At 40.4% G+C, this 20,460-nt stretch overlaps 1 protein-coding gene across 4 annotated transcripts in view; it reads left to right on the top strand.

The window, feature by feature from the left end:
• slc5a6a (solute carrier family 5 member 6a) overlaps positions 1 to 9,269 on the top strand; it is a 33,091-nt gene extending 23,822 nt beyond the window's left edge. For all 4 annotated transcript variants that reach the window (XM_080452978.1, XM_080452979.1, XM_080452980.1 and 1 more), the window contains 5 exons: positions 381 to 467; positions 785 to 966; positions 1,477 to 1,580; positions 3,159 to 3,280; positions 3,518 to 9,269. In XM_080452978.1, the coding sequence (XP_080309104.1) occupies positions 381 to 467; positions 785 to 966; positions 1,477 to 1,580; positions 3,159 to 3,280; positions 3,518 to 3,703 (681 nt within the window). In that variant the 3' untranslated portion in view covers positions 3,704 to 9,269. The remainder of the gene's footprint in view (positions 1 to 380; positions 468 to 784; positions 967 to 1,476; positions 1,581 to 3,158; positions 3,281 to 3,517) is intronic.
• The last annotated feature ends 11,191 nt before the right edge of the window (positions 9,270 to 20,460 follow it).

Raw genomic sequence — 20,460 nt, forward strand, 5'->3', positions numbered from 1 at the left:
TATTCAACTTCATTGATCCGGCTTTGTCGAGTGTCTACACGAACACAATTAGCCCGTGTTCGGGGGAGGGAAGCCGGGGTTGGGAGGGAGAAAATTATCACTGCGAGTACTCCTACGGGCTGGTGCGGCACCTGTCAGCATGGAGTGTTGGGCGGGAGGAGTAGGACAAAGGCTCTACGTCCTCCCGGTGGGCGCTCCTCACTGGCAGGTGAGTCGGTAGGATACAACAGCAGTGACAACGCACAAATGTGTGTGGGAAGGAATCAATTGACATAACGACTAAATTGGGGAGAAAAAGGGGTAAAAATATAAATGAAGCAGGACTGTCTTTAATATAAATGCTTGTGACAGGTGTTCTCTTCTCCCTCTATGATTTCCAGGCAGCCTTCAGCATCTTTGGGATGGTGGGGGGTCCTCTGTTGGGAGTCTTCTGTCTAGGACTGTTCTTCCCCTGGGCCAACTCCATAGTAAGTCATTACTTGCTTTTCTTAATTATTTCTTTTGTTACTGTCGTTATTGTTGCTACAATGTAGAGGAACCGAAACCAAGTATTTTACCTCTGTGTACTCATACAGTACATGAGGAGTAACGCTCATAGGCTCAGCGCAGTTAGTATATGTCGATCAGTCAGTCTGTTTGTCTCTGTTTGTCAGCTCATCATGAATTGCAAGCTCATAACATACGATTATTGGATTATTTTGGTGTTTGGGATCATAAAACGCTGTTGATACCCAGTTTTGCTGTCAGGCTGGCCTTTTACTGTTCTGTTCTCCTCTTCTCCTAGGGTGCTGTAGTGGGTTTGATAGCAGGACTTGCGATGGCGTTCTGGATAGGCATCGGCAACTTTGTGATGCGTATGAACGCCACCCACCTGCCGCCACTAAACACCACAGCTCCGCCCTTGTTCGGTAACATGACCACCGCTGTCATGACAACGCTGCTCAGCCCTATCGCAACAAAGCCAAGGTAACCGCAATCTTCTGAGTTGTCATTTTAGGCATGCCAGCATGGACCTGTTCATACCATACTGCTGAGTGCTAAACATCAAGCATCAAACTCGTATTAACACTTAAAGTCTATATACTTTGTTGACCGCAGGGGTCTGAACTTGGCCCCCTCCTCTTTTCCCTTACACCAAATCTCTTTGCCGATCAACAAGCTCACAACGCATCACAATGCGACACGAAGTGAGCTTGTAGATATGTTCTTTTCAATGAATGTATGCCTATTTTCACCTAATGTTTTCCTATTATGTCATAATTCCATTCAATTTACTGAAGAGCACAGAGATAGTGAATTTGGGGGCAGGTGATTGAGACAGTCTTTAGAATGATGTAACATCAGCCTGTTTGTTTCCACCACCGGAAACAAACAGACGTTGTTCTGTCACTCTTTTTTTTTTCTTCATTGTCTCTAATTCTTGCCCTCCTTCCATTCATCCTGCCTCCAACTGTCTTTGTCTTTGTCTTCCATCAGGCCCACGGGTGTTGAGGCGCTCTACTCTCTGTCCTACATGTGGTACAGCGCTCACAATTCAACCACAGTGGTGGTAGTAGGACTGCTGGTCAGCCTGCTAACAGGTACATAGACTTGACATGAACCACCATATCCTCAAACTGCTGTTTTAAATTATTCATGGATGACACTACTTGGGGAAAAAACAACAATTTCATTGCACTCCCTGTACTGTCTTCGGTTGCTGTAAGTTGCTATAGTATGTAAATGAAGCCGCACAAATCACAATCAGGTGTTCAGTAGTGAAGCTGCAAAATACAGGCTGACTACTACGTGTTCATGTAGATGTGTCTCATCTCATTTTGCCCAATGGAAATTGCAATCTTCATAAATACTTCACCTACAGTACAAAAATGCTTCACAAGAACAATGTCGGTGTAACTCAAGAGATTCACTGAAAAACAAAACCTAGGGTCTAGTACTGACGTGGCCTCCCTGTCCAATCTTTAGCTATAGTTAGTTAGGTAAGTAAATAGGTGTGCAGTGATGGGCTATGGGAACTTAAGAGTAATGCGTGAGTGACAGTGCCAGAGAACTTTAAGCTCAGGATACTCATCAGGCTGGTTTAATCAATACAGTGTTGTGGGTGGAATCAATTGTGATTTGCTGTGTCTAATTTGTTTGCACAGCCCTTCCCCATTTTGACAAACTAGAAACTTCTGAGCATGTTGACTAGTATGATGACGGTCTGTCTCTTTTCTGTTTTGTGGTGTCATGCACATAGCGCCCTGTTCTAGATGCCGTGATTATCTAAATAAACTTCATAGTTTGCTCACCCCTATATTCGTATTCCTCCTATGTATATTTTACTGTGGCTGCCCACCATGGTAAGCCACAGTATCCATGCTAAAAATATTTTTAAGTGGTCGCCCTAATGGGCTAAAATGTTATGCAATCAAGTACTTTGCGAGCAACATTATGTGTGAAGCTGTGATATGGTTATCAGCTTGCAGTCGCCTCCGTTCTTCGTCTCTCCACTGGTCAACAGATGATCTTGCACAGCGTGCCCCTCTTTGTGTACGCTGTGCAAGATCATCTGTTGACCAGAAACAGGGAGTGATTGAATCAAACATTGATTGATTTACTGTAAGCTAAAATGAATATTGGTAATATCTTGGTTGACGGAAATGCCAAGAAAAAAGATGGCAAAGTAATTATTATGAATTCAAATGTGTCTAAAATATAGGGGGGGACACTTTGGTACTAATCTCTCAAGAACAGATTCAGAGCTACGCTACTGAATCTGTCGAGAGCCCCGTTCAGAACGTGTGCGCGTTAGCTTACAAGTGGGCGTGCCTTCAGATCAGGAAGCAGGCCGCACTTTACCCAATCAAATGTAGTGGGCGGGATTTACTGTCTATGCGCTCCCTTCCCACTGAAAACAAACCGAAACTCATTTAACAATAGCGTCCTTGGAGCAGACAAAACCACGGAAAGATATTCACATTTTAACTTGCTCTTTCATTACTGTGTACTCAACCATTTTCATAGATCTAGTTTGGATCCATTTCTTTTAAACAGGGTTAATCCTACTACCATCTAAGTTAAAAGGCAAAGCAAGTAATTTTGGCATTCTAGTCTGTTGTTCATCTCAATCAGTCTCATGCATTAATGGTATGTAATCGGGCCTGTTTGCACTGTAGGTCCTATGAAGGAGGAAGACCTGACCCCTGGTACGGTGTATCCTGTCATGGGCAACCTGCTCTTCTTCCTGCCTCAGCGCTACAAGGAGAAGCTCTGCTGCATCACTCCTCTGGGCCAGAAGGTAGTTCTTCGGTGAAGCAAATTTACAGTCTGTGGACAGGATTTACGTTGAAGGCTTTCCTGTCAGACAAAACAATGTTAATTTAGTTTTCAGCAGTGCATATAACATGATAAGATGCATACAAATAATGCACAATACCGTGTATGATAGGCGGAAATAGACGAAAAATGGCTGATCAGGTGGTGATATGTGGTGCTTCCCCTGTCCTTTTTTTCCCCCTCCCAAATTGACTCTCAGCCTTACCAGATGGCCAAGAAGGAGAGCAATGGACTGACCTACCCCAAAGAGCAGGTTATCACTGAAGATAAGGAGGTGGACGAGAGTGAGAAGATGAAGGAAAATAAAATGGAAGCGGGCGGAGGTGAAGAAACTGAGGATTCCTGTCGATTGGCGGCTCACACGGTTCAGGAAACTGCGTTGTGATGCTCTCCTGCTTCTAGATAGATGTACTGTATACACACACACACACACACACACATACACACAGACATTAGTCCAAGCTGCTTTAATGGACGTTCGCGAAGCAGGATAAAGCCCTGAAGTGTGTCAGGAGCTTAGGTTCGATTTGTATCATTAAGACTGGTGGAAATTAGATTTCATCCCACATAATGGCGAGGGTGATACCACCAATAATTTGTGGTATATTTTAAATGAGAGACAGAATCCCTAACTTACGATGGCAGAAGAAGGTATTGGCGAAAGGAGCTCATGGCCACCTTGACTAGCCACGGGTAGGACATATTTGTGTCAAAGGGGATATCTTCAATTTATCAGTGCATACTTGGCAGCAACAGAGGACCATTACTTATCTTCGATGATGGTGGTCCCAACTTATAAATAGTGGAATGGCAATGGATGCCATAATGCCAGCAGTCAGTCAAATGACAACAACAAAACATAAATGCAGACAGTTAGATGGACACAATGTCTCTATGTTCATCATTCTGCATTACCTGCACAGATGACCCTTGACTTAACCAAAAGATTTCATGGTTCTGTCATGTGTCCAGTAGTTGTTTAACTAGTTGGTGAAGGCTAACTTGCGCACAATGGACTGAGTATGGATTGCAAATCATTATGCTTGACATAAGCAAACGAATCAGGTTATGAATAGAATAACTGCGATATGTACATAAAACGTACTAGTATTTTTGTAGAGATAACAGACCAACAATCTATATGTAAGAGAATATAATATAAAAAGATAATTACGTCCCATTTGACTGAAACTTGACTGGAAGCACAACATATGTTGATGTTATTGTGACAGCCTTTGTTCCTGTGGTGTGTTTGCTTTACATGGCCTTTGTTCAATATTTGCCTTCCTGCTGCTACAGCAAATAAAATAAAAACATACGGTACGTAAAAGTACATAAATGTAAAACTACAAAGGGTTCTAATAAGGGCAAAAATGGCGTGCCAAAGCTGCAAAATTTGATAGCGCAAAATATGGCATCTCATTGACATTTCCCAATAGAAAAGTACAGTACAGTAAGTCAGGAGCTAACTAGAGAGACTTGGAGAGTGTGCAAGAGACGGCACAAAACAGATTACTCTCATTATGTTACTATATTATGCGTCATATTCCAAATTCTCTCATTTTCATTCTGGCCAATTTACTATATATACAGTATATGGGCATTTAGCAGACACTCTTATCCAGAGTAATTTACAAAGGGCAATATTAATATCGGAGTAAATTACATGAACCCTAGTCAACATATACAGTAATTGGTTAAATGTGCACGTAAATAAAGTGCAAAGAAAACAAGTGCTAATAAATAATTGGGCAAGGAGGGATAGCTATGTTGGTGCATTCTATTACACAAACTGACTAACCATCAACACCTGTTTGTAGCAGATGAACATGTTAATGCCTTGAGCAATTTGTTCGAGGTAACACTGAGGACATACTACATCTCTCCAATTTTAAGTTGATGTTGCTAAAAGTTTAAAATATTTCATTTTCGGAAATTTTTCTGACACACAAAAGGCTCCTTGAAGTCCAAAAGTACCCTATTTCACAGCCACAGCCCATGGTTTGACAGTTCAGTTTCATGTTAAAAGTAAATGAACCATAGTCAAGGTGTCAAACCTTGAAACATTGACAGTGGTCAATTTTACAGTTTAGTTTAACATGATAAGTAACCATATAATTCAGACAATGTTAGGAGTACTCTGTATGTGTCTTTGATTGCCATTAAGCCTGATGTATTTTGTAGCGCACTGAAAATGGCAGATCTACAAGCTCACAACTTGGCTATTTTCAGCATATTTTGTGACCGTGTAGATCTGCAACACAGTGCGCAATCAACCATAGAACAAACATTGGCTTTAGATGCACTGCAGCACAAATGGCCCGGCCGCCTCCGTTGCCCTGGCATTGGACTTTAATGTATGTTGCTGCATGTAAGGAAGAATGCCTTTGTATTCTTCTTTTATATGTGGTTAACACTGGAATTACTGCTCTCCATGAAAGCACAGAAGAACACAGCACTTCTCAAATAAATAACAAAGCAGCCATCGTGAACCATTTGAGATGGACCTAACATACTTAAATTACGTTTGGCGGTTTCTTGCCGTTTATGATGTCTGTGGTGTTTGTTGAGAGTTAAAAGAAAAAAGATCCACCCACCTTGAACTGAAAGAGTTTTGTACATGTAATATCTTTGTAAGTGCCAGTCTTGACTTGTACTACCAGTGTCGGTATCTGTGATTGCTTTGGGTAATGATGTGTGCAATTTGAGTATGTACTGTACATGTGAGTTTATTTTTCTTATTTTATGAACCTGGGGCCTGCTGTTCTGAAGGTTTGTATTGGTTCTCATTCTCAGTGTTGGCATCTTCGTTAACATCTATTTTTTGGAATCTCATAGAATTCTAGACCAGCTGGTGGTCACCTGTGCCCCATGTTACATCTGCCATCCCATGCCAATGTAAACGTATGTACACGTACAGTATGTGATGTCTTTTGCTAAGGTGTGATAATGGACTCCGATGCCGTTTCTATTCACTTGTCTTATCATGGTTTGACCTCAGTGGTGACAAATCTTTCTTTTCAATAGTATTCACGCTGCGAAGGCCAAACTTGCCTTGCTTTACACCTGGTCCCCAAAGAGTTCACTTTACTTGAGTTATTTGACCTTGTAATGTCTACAGTTATACATCAGCAGAGAACCTATTTAAGTAGTAGATATAGAACCCGTTTATTATATTTTGGCGTATTTCAATGCTACATGTGTTGATATCATGTTTCATTACGTGTTGTATTAACATACGGTACATGTGTTACTGTTAAAGAATAACACGTTCCAAACTAGACACTCAGTTGTCATGAAAGCAGCACATGTTTTTCTACAAGGGTTAATCGTAATGTAATGAACCTTACAAAAGTAGCTTTGGTCCTGTGGCCAAAATGCCTTAATTTTAACTGAATGTGTATGTCTTTTTAAATGGAGTCGTTGAGTTGTTGGAATTGTCCTTCCGCCATAGCCATCATGGACTTAGAGTTGAACAGCCGAGCAGGAGATGGACATAGGTGTTTACTTGGTCTTTTGTCTCAGAGTTTCCCAGTTTGTGATCTAAAATATTGTTAAATCAATGCTGAACTTTTTTTTCTCCTTTTTTAATTCTTTTTTACATTTTAAGGCAAGTTTGCTGTAGTGGAAGTGCTACCGTTAGATCCTTGATGCTGGTTATCACACTCCTTACACATTTGTAAGGATTTATACTTAAGACACGTGTGGATGGAAGAACATAATGGAAAAACATTTTGAAACCATGTAAGTGCCAGTCCATTATGTAGGCAAAAGACATGCTTTCATTTATTCCTTCATCCCAAAAGTGAGAAATACCTCTATTTTTCCAAAGCATATAGAATATGATGTAATTTCATCCATTGTTTTGATAGTCATGTTTTTTACCCAAAAGAAAATATATTGTTAATCATATTTGTAATATATTTTCACGTAAAGCCTACTGTACATTTCGATAGTTGAAATGCAGTTTCAGTCGTAAGATTCTATATGCAAGAGCCATCAAATGTTTTGTGTGAATGACAAAACGTAGAACTGGTGTTGTAGCCGTGGGCTCGTGGATGGCTACTCACAAAGCTGACATACTTGGCATTAGCACTGTGCAACATAAACCATAAACCAAGTTACCCAACATTAGGCAAATGTTGGTTTGTCAGCTTTTAAAATCAGGGCTACATACCAGATTCTAGCCATCGCATTCAGCCGATCAAAACATTTTGATGGCTCCAAGTGGAGTTTTAAGTAGTTTTTTAATTACATCCTGTAACAATTATGTACTTGTGTTACTTCATTTTATGGATACAATTTCATTATATTGAATCCTTCTTGTTTTTCTTTTCTTACCTGAAATTACTTGAAGTGTATGCCTATAATGCTACCGTAATGATATATAGACCTCTTTCGAATCGATGTGATGGTCACTGCTCCATCGTTAAATGCTGAGATATACTTACTTTTATCAATGACTCACGGCGTCAAGAGATAACATTTTACAAGCCCTGATTGGGTTGAGCACTGTGACTTTGGGAAATTGCTACTATTAAAATAATTTCACTGAAGCCATTATTTTTATTAAAGGAAAAAGTCAATGCATGCACTGAACTTGCTTGAGGTAGTATTTGCAACAATCGTTTTTCTAATAATTAGAGGCCTTTTCTTTAGCCAGTCAGTTTAGATTACACAAACATACAGCTGAATCAGCTGATTGAGAACTCCCTGACCTGCCCACGACAGAGGAAAGCATGGCACTTAGTAATTTCCATCGATGATAAATATCATGATCCTGAATGATATTTATTGTCATGTCAATTCTTTTCTCCCACTCATGAGAATTCTTCCTTGTATGCATTCCAAAAAAAAAAAAAGAAAAGTACCCATAAGCACTGAAGCCATGATGGCTACTCTGCTTTGGCTGTGCCTTCATATTATGATCTCTGCATTGTGAAATTATGATTTTCTTCTGAATTTTCTTATTGAATTGTTGGTTTTGATGAAAGTATTTCTTTCCACTCTGTCCTGTTTCCCCATTTATACATTCTAAGAGATAGTCTTGGATACTGTGGAGCTAGAAAAAATCAGGAAAATCTGAGAAAATCATATTTTGTCCTGCACCAAACTGAAGATGTGTGTATTATAAATATATTTTGTTTGCACAAATCTTCCACAACTACAAAATAATTGAAGGATTAACCACTTAAACACTATGTACTTTGTTGACCATGGTCCCCCAGGTCTCCATCTTTGCCCCCCCCCCCCCCCCTTTTCCCTCTACACCAAGTCTCTTCCGCAAAAATAGCCCATCCACAAGCTCACAGTGCTTTGTGAGCTTGTAGATCTACTATTTTTGTCTGTTTTTGTTCAACACTCGCCACTAAGGTTGAAGTAGCGGGGTTCAAGTGGTTTAGGTCCATCCAGCCCTACATCCTGTAAGCGTATAGCTTCTCGGGTGCAGGTGTGAATGATCTGCTCCCACAGACCTTCTCCTCATGCATACCAGGATGCTCATGAGAACTTAATGTGGGAAGAATTAAATGTGTTTTAATATAGTATATATAAATATATAGCATAGAGAATAAAAACATTATGAGGCTTTTGCTATTGCGACAGTGATGAAAACATGCCATGTCCTCCATTATGCTGAAAACAAAAGAACAGGAGAGAACAAGCTGGTCATTTGGCTGTTAATCCAATCAAGTTACATTTCACGATTTAGAACTTATTGTGAGGAAGGTTTTCAGAAAGTGATGATTTGGAAATGAATTGATCAGCAACTCCTCGGTGAGGAAGAAGGTAGGTACTGTAGCATGGTAAACTTGACCTTGGTTTGTTAGTGCCACCCAGTGGGCAGCGTTCTCAAATGTTGGCATTTTAATTGTCCTGTGAATATTCAGTGTTAGTGACTGGATGGGTAACAACAGTAAAAGACTATTGTTGTGTTTTTGAAAAATAAAGAATGAGTGATTGGAAATGTTTTTGTTGATAGTTGTCCTTTAGTTGTCTAATCTGCAAAAGTTGCTCGACTCTCTGACCACAGAGTAACTGACAGCAAGAGAAAGATTCTTAGTGGCAGCATTCATGTGGCCTATAGATGAATATACCCTGCTTCAGTGTTTCCCAACCTGGTGTCCGGGCCCCCCTTGCGGGTACACCAAAAGATCACAGGAGTGTGTGTGAGGCCTTCTCTGTTTTGAGCTTGCGCAACATTTTAAACATGTTGCATAAAATGATAATCTTCATCCATTTTAAACCTGGCATCCCTATTTTGGGCATGTCATATTGTCAAGAATAGTCAAAATATTACATTTTGTGTGTCAAAATCAAAACGTTTTAAGCCATGATGACAGGTCCACAATGTGACATGTGAGATTGTAGATCGAGAGTGAGAGCACGCGCGCCTTAGCTTTGGTCATATATAAGAAGGGCTCCAAGGAAAAAAGGTTGGGAACCACTGTCCTACATAGCACGCATGGTAAGGACAATAGACCTTTTTCTCTGAAGCCATAATGACATAAATAAGGTCAATGTTACATAGCCTACAGTACAGATGTTATCAGTGATACTAATTCATGCTCCGTTCCACGAGTCAGGCTGCTACTTTCCGTGTTCCTCACTGGAAAGGCAATAGATACTAATTTAAGGCTCTGTTCCATTTAGTGTAGCAGAACCCTTTCCAGTGAGTCAACATGCACATTAGCAGCACCTGACTCTGGCCTGAATGGAACAGAGCCTAGTATCATTAAACACCCGTCCGTACAGGATGTAACGTTACCCTACTATAAGGGCTGCCCTGGAAAAGGTCTATTAGTGCATTTTTGTGCTTTATCGCAGGCTTTCAAAAACATGACGCACAAAATAATTGATGACATTCAAGTTTTTATGGTTTAATTGTGGGAAAGAATGTAAGTTGCTATTTTTACAGTAGTAAAACAAAATCCACAAATGCACAAGATTGTAATTCTTCAAGGGGGATGTTTTGAGAGACCGAGCCTTCTTCAGTCCTGGGGGAGAGTCTTATCCTTTACTGGTTCACTCTCCCTTCTCTCCCCGTCACTGTTAGGTCACTCTGACTGTGGCACTCTCTCTTGAGGCTATCTTTCTGAAATTAGACCATCTGCTCTAGAGACAGACAGAGCCAGACTAATCTGGCCTTCTCACTTCCAAATGATTACTTGATTTGTTTTAAAGATATTAAAAGATTTTTTTTGTCCAAAAGATGCACCTTCCATGACATTGTACTTATTTTGCAAATTAAAACAAACAATAAAACAAGGGATTTTATGCTCTAATAATATAGCCCAGCTCCACTCTGATCCATATTCCATCCCAACAGCTTTAATACCCCAATGCTCAGCTTAAAGTAGTTCTTAGGTTTCACATGGCCGGTATTTTATAGCCTACTGTATTCATGTACCAGTAAATTAAGCTTCAAGATTAAAGTCACAAAAGGGAAGGCTAACTGCCCAGATCCTTACTCTGATCTTAACCTTACCAAACCCATACATAAACTTAACCATCTCTAACCTAATGCCTAAACCATTGGTTTTTAAACTTTTTGTGCCCGAGGCACACCAACGGTCAAAAAAATAAAAGTCTAAATCTCAAGGCATACCTGTATTCATTTTTAGCCAAAACAGCCTCGGGCTTGCTCAGCACAAGAAAGCGATCCATTTTCTCCCCTCGTAATTTTCCCCTCGGAATTTCGTTTTGTTCTACTCCTTCACACTGGCTGCCAATCAGGGCCTTTGATGTGCCACACTAATAATTCCCACTTTCTGGTTACTGTGCATGTGACAGAACCTACGGTTTACTTTGATGGAAAGTTTACATATTAGGGTATAGAATTTTCCTCTGTATTGTGAAATGAGTGTGTGTAAAGTGTTGATATAGCCTAGTATATTCATACGTTTTTGTATAGTTCTATATAGCAATTTGTGATTGTCACCAAATCCCAAGGCACACCTGGACTCGTCCCACAGCACACAGTTTGGGAAACTACTGGCCTAACCATAATCTTCTTGGACAGCAGTATCATCTCTCTCTCTCTCTCTCGGGTTCCCCGATTGCTTTCTACCTATCTCTGAAACTCATTGAGCTCTTTTTCAAAATCTATGCATCTCATTCTCTTCAAATGTAATTCTCTCTCCCGCCTTCGTCACTCCCTTATTCTCTTCACTCCTCTCTTCTTTCCTCCTCCATCTGTGCTACTTTCACTCCTTTCCTCTTTCTGCTTCTTCCTTTTCTCCATTCATCCCTTAGCCTCCTCTCATCTTCTGTCTACCTCTACATAGTTCCAACAAGCAGGGGGGAGTGTGGCCATAGCAGGCCATAAATCCAGCCAGCAATCAGCATGTACCGACCATAATGAGCATGAGATACAGAAAATATGCTGATTATCTCCTATCTCGCAGCATGGCGAGATGTAGGCTTGGAGACGCTCCAGTGACATAAATAGCTGTCATGTACTACATGGAGTCATGGGCGCAAACGAAAGGCTCCCACGCACCTGTATGTGTGCTTGTGTTTACAGTTTACACATAACACAGTACAGTACCTACAGTGTGTATATGTTTGTGTGCATATATACACATGTATTTCCATATTAGCCACATACAGTATATGTATTATTACATATTATTATTTTCTATATTCTGAATATACAGTAGGCCTAAGTTTTAATTATTTCTGCACTGTACTGTGAAGAAATAATTAAATAATTGGCCCTCTGGCTGCCGAGCACTAATTTGTTTTTATACTTTTTGAAATATTTAACTCTAATTTTATAATCAAATCAACGAAGCTCTGATCAGGCTGAAAACATGCCCAAATTTGGGGTCATACTTCTGAATTTAGACAACTGACCTAATAGATGACTGACGTCACAGGCTGGTTTTCTTCTGTCTGTCTATACACAGTATCCAGTGGCGTTTCTAGCCATCCTGGCACCCTATGGAAGACCCCCACATCCCCCCCGCCCCTGACCTATCTGTGAATTTCTCTGTATATGTATATCTGTCTGTCTTGAGAACTGTTCAACCACTCGGCTTCAAACTTGCCGTGTATGTTGCTGAGGGGGATCCAAGAGAGTTCAGTGCCTAGTGGGAAGTTTTTTTGTGTCCCTTTTATGCCCATATATGGAGATTCCTGATGTAATCAATACGATGTCATGCTACTAACGTCATAGACTGGCCTCCAAGCACAACAGGTGCAACAGGTATTCTGTAACCGAAGAGCATGCATTCCGAACGGGCATTGCTCGAGTATAAAGTTGAAGTTGTTTTTCTGTTTGTTTGTCTGTCAGTCAGTCTTTTAATCATGCCCACACCCCAGGTCAGACTGGGCTGAAACTTTCCATTGCGGTGTCTGGTGTGTGATGATGTGGGTAAGGTCATGGGCAACTGTTTGAAATGTTTTATACTTAAATATTTAACTTTTTAAAACGTATAAATCTTAATCACTGGAAGTCAATTGACAGGCGGCTTGGGTTAAAACTTTGCTCAAATATGATGACTGACCACAGTACCGATGTCATAGATTAGTGACATCATAGAATGGCCTCCAGGTACTTTTTACTCACATTAACATTGGCGAAGCGGTAGCCCTCAAACGTTATGCAAAGCTCAGCCAATCAGTGATGCCGATGGGTCGGGTTAATCAATCAGGGAAGCTGGTGTCCACAGCTGCTACCCTGAAATGTCAGGGACACATCGCGTCACAATCGTGCTGTGTCGCCCGGCCAATCAGTTAAGCGGAAGCCGGTGCCCAGATCCCTCCCAAACACACAGAAATTCGGTGCGTCCACCCCAAGACCCGTGAACAGACAGATACATTACAGACATTCGTGTTTTTTGGGGTTCTCAGAAACCTGTGGTCCGACCACTCAGCGATGCCAAGTTTGAGACCGTTCGGTCGGACGGCGCCCGAGTTATGCCCAGGACAGACAGACAAATGCAGGTTTCATGAATAAATAGCCAGATTTTCATGTCTGAAAATATTGTCAGTGGCACCGCCATCACCTGCAGTTTCTTGCACGTTAATGTACTTTGCGTGTAACTTGGATTCTCATACTGATGCTGATTGGAGGCCTTTCCCTTAACCGTCTCTCGACCTCTCCTTTGCCTCAGTAACCTCTGCCTTAGCAGTCAGACTCCGGCAGCTCCAAATTAGTCATTGCTACACCAGGGGAATGGGGGTAGCAATCCCCCTGGACAGATTTATAGGCCTAGCCTTGAACGCTGCACTGTTTCTTGTGGAGCCGAGCCCAACTGACTGGAGTGGGGGGACGGCTTGAGCTAGGCTAGGCTCTCATCCGTGGTGTGAGAGAGAGTAGAGATTGTGAATATTTTGATATTCATCCTAAAATATGTCATGTTTTTCATCGTGAAATTCATCATACTAGAGTTTTGTATGTGAATGGCATCACCCTAATTTTTTGTAACTACAGTGTGGTTATACAATAATAAAATATGATAACTTATTACATGGAATGTGGAGAAACCAGAAAAGAGGAAGGATTTTATTCACCTTTGCCAGAGGTTCATCTGTCTCAGACAACTCAAACCAACAACTTAATAGGGAATTATTCAATCGCTAATGTTATCTGTAAATGCTATGTGTCAACATAATACGATTGATCAAATGCCAGTGTTAACAATCAAATTAACAGGGTTTATGGAAATACGCACATTTTGGCAGTCACTGCATTTGCCACCCTGGGAAAACCATGACAAATGACTGTTTCTTAATTTGTGGGTCATTCTGTTGGTCTATGAGGTTTCTTCTGCTTGCACATAGCCATGCCCTGATTTGCATCACTGCAGGATTCCATTCATTCTCCAAGGGAGAAATGTAAAGTTGGGCCATTCTACAGGATAGCCTACTAAATACTTTAAGCTACTTGGCGACACAGCTCCACCAGTATTTTAGTCTGATTTACTATTCTGCCAACTTCCAATTCATAGAAATATAGTTCCTGTCACAGACAGGATTTTAAGTTCTCTCACGTTTTCACTCGTATTGAAATGTAGTCTCGTATTGAAATGTAGTATGTTAGTCCTCGCGGTGCAGGGTATGTAATAAAGCTTCTTGAAGCTTCAAAACACCTATAATGTGCATACAGTATGGGGGGCATGCTGCATGGGAGAGCTCTAATGAATGCTAAGTGGTCATTACTTCACAGATGTGAAATGGCCCAGGTTCCACAGCTGAACACACCACCGCCAAGTGTTCCCATAACAAGCTCTCCCTTGCTGCTTGTCTGACCATCCTCTCACTCCCACTACACACACGCACGCACGCATGCGTACATACAACTTGTGAGGACCTTCCACTGATTACATTATTTGCCCAATCCTTAAACCTGACCAACTCCAACCTACCTAGCCCTGTTTGTGATGGAGGGTGAGGTCACAAACAGGACTCACAAGCCCTTACCCTGCCCTAAAACTCTAACTACAATGCTAGCCACAACCCTAGACACCAAGGCATATCTACAAGAGGCAGTGGCACCAAAGCCTGACATGGGGTTCAGAGAAATGCTAAATGAAACTATGGGTTAAAGGTAGGGTAAGTGATTTTCTTTGGTTAAAATAAGTGTTAAATAGCTCTATATTCTGATAGTACTCATTGCTATAGAGTGTTTGTTCAGTAAAAGGAGTCTCCTTGTCTCTCCAGCTCTTTATTAAACACAAAATAAATTTTTGTTTCAGTTTCATTTCCAATTCTATCCGGATTTATCAGGATAGAGAACTCAATCAGGATATAGATTAAACAAGTGAAATTGGAAGTGATGACACAAAGAAATGAGCAGAACAAATTGGAACTGGAACACTATAAAAATGAAGCTTACACCTCAATCAGTGATCTTTTCTCTGAAGGCGTTTTTATGTCTTTTGATCAATTACGGCTGAAATTTGATATACCCCGCTCTCACTTTTTTAGATTTCTGCAGCTTCGTAATTTTGTAACGTCATCTTTTCCAAATTTCCCATCACAACCACCAGATTCCCTTTTAGACTCTATTTTAAAACTTTACCCGTGTTCCAAAGGGGTGATTGGGTCAGTTTACTCTTTATTAAACTCATTTAATTTGGAACCACTAACCTTATTAAAAAATCAATGGGAGGGAGACTTGGGGACACAGATCTCTAATGATGTTTGGAGGGAGGCCTTGGATAGAATACACTCCTCTTCAATTTGTTTAAGACATACTATCATCCAGTTTAAGGTTCTGCATCGCCTCCACTGGTCCAAAGTAAAACTAGCTAAATTTGTGCCTGACATGGATCCAATATGTGATCGTTGCAGACATGATCAAGCCACCCTTGCACATGCATTCTGGTTTTGTCCAAAGTTATTTACATTCTGGCAATTAATATTTAAAACTTTCTCAGAAGTGTTAGAAGTGCCCATAGAACCTTCTGCTTCTATTGCAGTGTTTGGAGTTGTTCCACAAGAAAGAGATGATGTACAACTTAGTCACCAAGAAAGAAATATGATAGCCTTTGCATCCCTTTTGGCTAGGCGTCTGATACTGCTTAAATGGAAAGAAAAACTCCCACCAACTTTCAAATCATGGGTTAATGATGTTATGCATCATTTGACTTTGGAGAAAATTCGCTACTCCACAAGGGGGTGTGCTCTGAAATTTTACACCATCTGGCAACCTTTTTTAACATATATAGAGAGACTGAAAGCTGCTGACATTAATGACCCATAAATTGACCCCACTGAATTTGTTTTTGTATTATATTTTTTGTGTATATATATATATATATATTTTTTTTACTTCATTTAAAATCTTTCTTTAATAATATATATATTCTACTGTGTATACTTTATTTTTATTTTATTTATTTTTTGACTTGCTTTCGTTTTTCATTGCAATTGTGTCTTATTTTTCTGTATTGTCCTTTGTTTTAATGGTACAAGGAGAAACCAGGGTTGTGTCTCTTTCGGAGCGGGAACTTTGGGGGGTGGGAGGGGTAACATACATTCACTGTTTTTTGTATGCTCATTATTATAGACCTGTATGAGAAAATATAAAATAAAAAAACCTTGAAAAAAAAAAAAAAATGAAGCTTAAAAATGGGTACTTTCTCCTGATTGGCACAGATTTTGACACCTACCGAAAAATGTATTTTCTGTTTATTAAAGAGCAGGAGAGACGGGGAGACTCCTGTTACTGAACAAACACTCTATAGCAATGATTACTATCAGAATATAGTGATTTAACCTTTTAACAAAAAACTTTTTGTTTTAACCAGAAAATATCACTTACCCTACCTTTAAGTGGAATTCAAACCGCTGTTAATTTTCTCAACATCCTAATGCTTCATTTATTCTCCATCGTACGACGGTGCCCCGGCCAAAAATAGTAGGTCTGCCATTTTTGCCGCGAGACACCGTCGTATGATGAAATTTACATCTGCTTAAAACTGTTACTCTTGTCAAGTTGTCACAAATCTTTGGTCTGAACTAGGCTTTAACATTTCACGAGAAGATAGTGTGCTGTCTAGCCCAGTAGTTCTCAAATTGTGGTCAGGGGACCCTCAGGGGTCCTTGAGGGGGTTCAGGGGTCCCCAGCAAAATTTGTTATTATAAGATCAGTTGAACCTCTATAACCCTATGTTAACTAGTTTAACATTTTAACAACCCAAATCTTGCATGGGGGTCCCTGGCACATAAGTCTGTCATATGGGGGTCCGTGGCCAAATACATTCATGAAAACGTTTGAGAACGGCACCATCCGTGTACACTAGTCTTAACATGTACTGTACTAACCCCCAGGATGAGCAGATCTGTGAATGCCATGACATATCCTCCTCTCTTTATCATTGCCAAGCTAGCCCCAGAACTAGCTTCAACTCACTCTAGCCCCACCGCTAGCCACAGTCCTATCCCTAACATCACATTCCAAGATTTTCCTGTTTCTATCCCTAGAAGTCTAGCAAGATCTCTCTCTCTCTCTCTCTCTCTCTCTCGCTCACACACACACACACACACACACACACACACACACACACACACACACACACACACACACATAATGCCCCCCACACACACTTTATCTTAAACCAGTGCAAAATATTTCAAGCATACCCTGATAAAGATAGATTTTAATTATATTTTGTACAAAAACTAAATACACAAGCCACACAGAAATCTTCAATGCTGTGATATCATATAACACTGTACAACGTTGTAATCCAGATAAATGGTTACACACTGTTCCTCCATATAGTGATTTGTGTTTTATGCTGGTGTTATAAATAATAGCGGTGTAATATGTTAAGTGAAACAGGCCTTTTCATTCCCCTGTATTAAATTCATGCCTGACATCCTGCTGTCTGACAGATAGATAATGAGGGGATTTTTTGTTTTCAGTGCGAGCATTTTCATGACATTCACTGCAGTTAGAGAATTATAATGTACACGGTAGAAATGTCGAGAGGGATGAGTTGAAAGAATGTCTGTGTCCTCACTAATCTGTGTGTGTGTGTGTGTGTGTGTGTGTGTGTGTGTGTGTGTGTGTGTGTGTGTGTGTGTGTGTGTGTGTGTGTGTGTGTTCCAAGTTTGACTATAGGCTACTTGTGAGAACCCAATGTCCCCACAAGTATAGTAGAATTTGACAAATTGACGTAAGGATAATTTTTCTGGTCATCACATTGAAAGATTTTTAGGGACAGGCATTTGGGGTTAGGTTTAGTTAGTTTTAGGATTGGGTTTGTGGTTGGGTTAGGTTGTTGTTTGGTTGAGGGTTAGGTTGGGCCAGCAAGTTAAAGGGATATTTCACTTTCAAACATGTTTGGGGTCATTTTAACATCTACGCAGGCTTTTGTGAGTACCCCGGACAGTTTGTTTGATTCAGTATTTAGATATTTGATATTCAGTCCTATACAAACACATTGTAACTTCAAACTCCATTTTAACCATGATAGATTCATCGAAAACACCCGTCATTGGTTCTGGTGACTCATAATGCCCTCCTAATACATGAGGGCCCTGTGTTTTTCAATTACTTTTTTCATTAATTTGATTTTATTCATTTTATTATTATAAAAAAGTCATTGAAAAAACATGGCCTCCTCATGCATTAGAAGGACAATCAGTCAACAGAACCAAGGACGGGTGTTATCGATGAATCTATCATGATTAAAATGGAGTTGGAAGTTACAATCAAGCAACTTAAAAACTGTCTGGGGTGCTGACAAAAGCCTGAGTAGACGTTAAAATGACCCCAAACATATTTGAAAGTGAAATATCCCTTTAAGTCAAAATGGCAATTTGAATGAGAAATTGGTTTGACAGCCTCACAAGTATAGCAAAACCAACATGTATGTGACTGTGAGTGTAAATGTGAGTCTGTATGCACATCCAAGTGTGTATTCACATGGATACCTGTCCCAGAGTCATTCTGTAACTACTGCAGGGCTCTCATGATCATTACATTTTACTTGACGATGAATTATCATTCATCGCGATTAACGATTTAATCGTGTTTTTGGCATTGAATATCGGAACATAATATAAATAAAAATCACATTTCTGCTTTTTTTGGCTTCATAAACAAAAATTGCACAGGGCAGATATTACAAATAACTTAAATATACAAAGAAATTACTGACTGACTGGTACCCATAATAGAAATAGGCTAGAACAGGCCATGCATTTAATCATTTTATATCTTAAAAAATAGGCAGAGATCGGCTAATAGATCAGCTATTCGTTTCAACAGATGGATTTGTACATATGAATGGAAACGATTCTGCGAATTATGCAAAAAATAATTGTGATTAGGCAATTTTAATATAGGATTATGACGGGCCTATCTGTGACATCTTGACCCCCCCTGTCCCCGAGTCATTCTGTGACATCTTGACCCCCCCCTGTCCCCGAGTCATTCTGTGACATCTTGACCCCCCCTGTCCCCGAGTCATTCTGAGTCAGCAGCATCCAGAGTAGGGGTCAGAGGGCTGGTCTCATCCGGCGCTGCTAATGGCGTCTGATTGGTTGGAACTCCTGTCAGCAGCTCTCCAACGCTGCCACAGTAGAGCAGGGATCTCATTGGCCATTTCTGGACACAGACAGAGATAAGATAAGGCCTTTATTGATCCCATGAGGGAAATTCAGTCGCCAGCACAGCAGTTAAGACAAAGTAAAAAAATACACCACACTCAAAGAAACACCATTAGTAATGGACAAAAATATACAATATACGCTACGCTATACACCCTCAGACAGGGGGACGTTGTCCTCTCTCAATGAACACGAGGACATTGCAAACTGGTCCATATGTTTGATGGACAGACCCTACATCTGGCTACAAATCAGTTTGGTAGACACTGATGGCAGTCCCAAATCAGGTTTCATGTCCCCAAGTATGGCCTAAGTCAGGACCACGACCACCTCCACACACACAAAGCTGCGTGTGTGTGTGTGTGCGCGTGCGTGCGTGTGTGCGCACGCGTGCGTGCGTGTGTGTGTGTGATTGGGAGGTCGGGGTTCAATTCCCAGCTAGTGTCAAGGGTTGGATTTGGGGTATAAGACCCTGTGACATACTAGTGTCATGTCCAGGGAGTGTACTTTACCATCAAGCTGCCTCACGCCATGGAAACAGAAGATAGGCTCCTGACCTATGGGCCACATGGCTTGGTTCCAAAGGCTACTTACAAGCTACCTATGTTGTCCTCAGTGGTGGTAAAAGTACTCACATGTTTTACTTAAGTAAGAGTACCAATACTGCAATGTAGAAATACTCTGTTACAAGTAAAAGTCCGGAATTCAAAATGTACTTGAGTAAAAGTACAAAATGTATCAAAACTCTTTTGAAAAAGCTTGCATTGTGAGCTTGTAGATCTGCTATTTTCGAATGCCCGAAATATATATATAGGGCTGAAGTGGTTAATGTGTTGTGTAATAATAATCAAAATCTACAAATTAACTAATAACTTAAGCTTTCAAATAATTGTAGTGGAGTAAAAAGTACAATATTTGCCTCTGAGATGTAGTGGAGTAGAAGTAAAAGTACTGCAAATTGGAAATACTCCAGTAAAGTAAAAAAATACCTCAAAATTGTACTTAAGTACAGTACTTGAGTAAATGTACTTAGTTACTTTACACCACTGGATTGTCCTGCATTTCATTCTT

This window comes from Gymnoscopelus braueri (assembly GCF_963280865.1).
Source record: "Gymnoscopelus braueri genome assembly, chromosome: 16".
In the NCBI taxonomy this organism is placed as follows: domain Eukaryota; kingdom Metazoa; phylum Chordata; class Actinopteri; order Myctophiformes; family Myctophidae; genus Gymnoscopelus; species Gymnoscopelus braueri.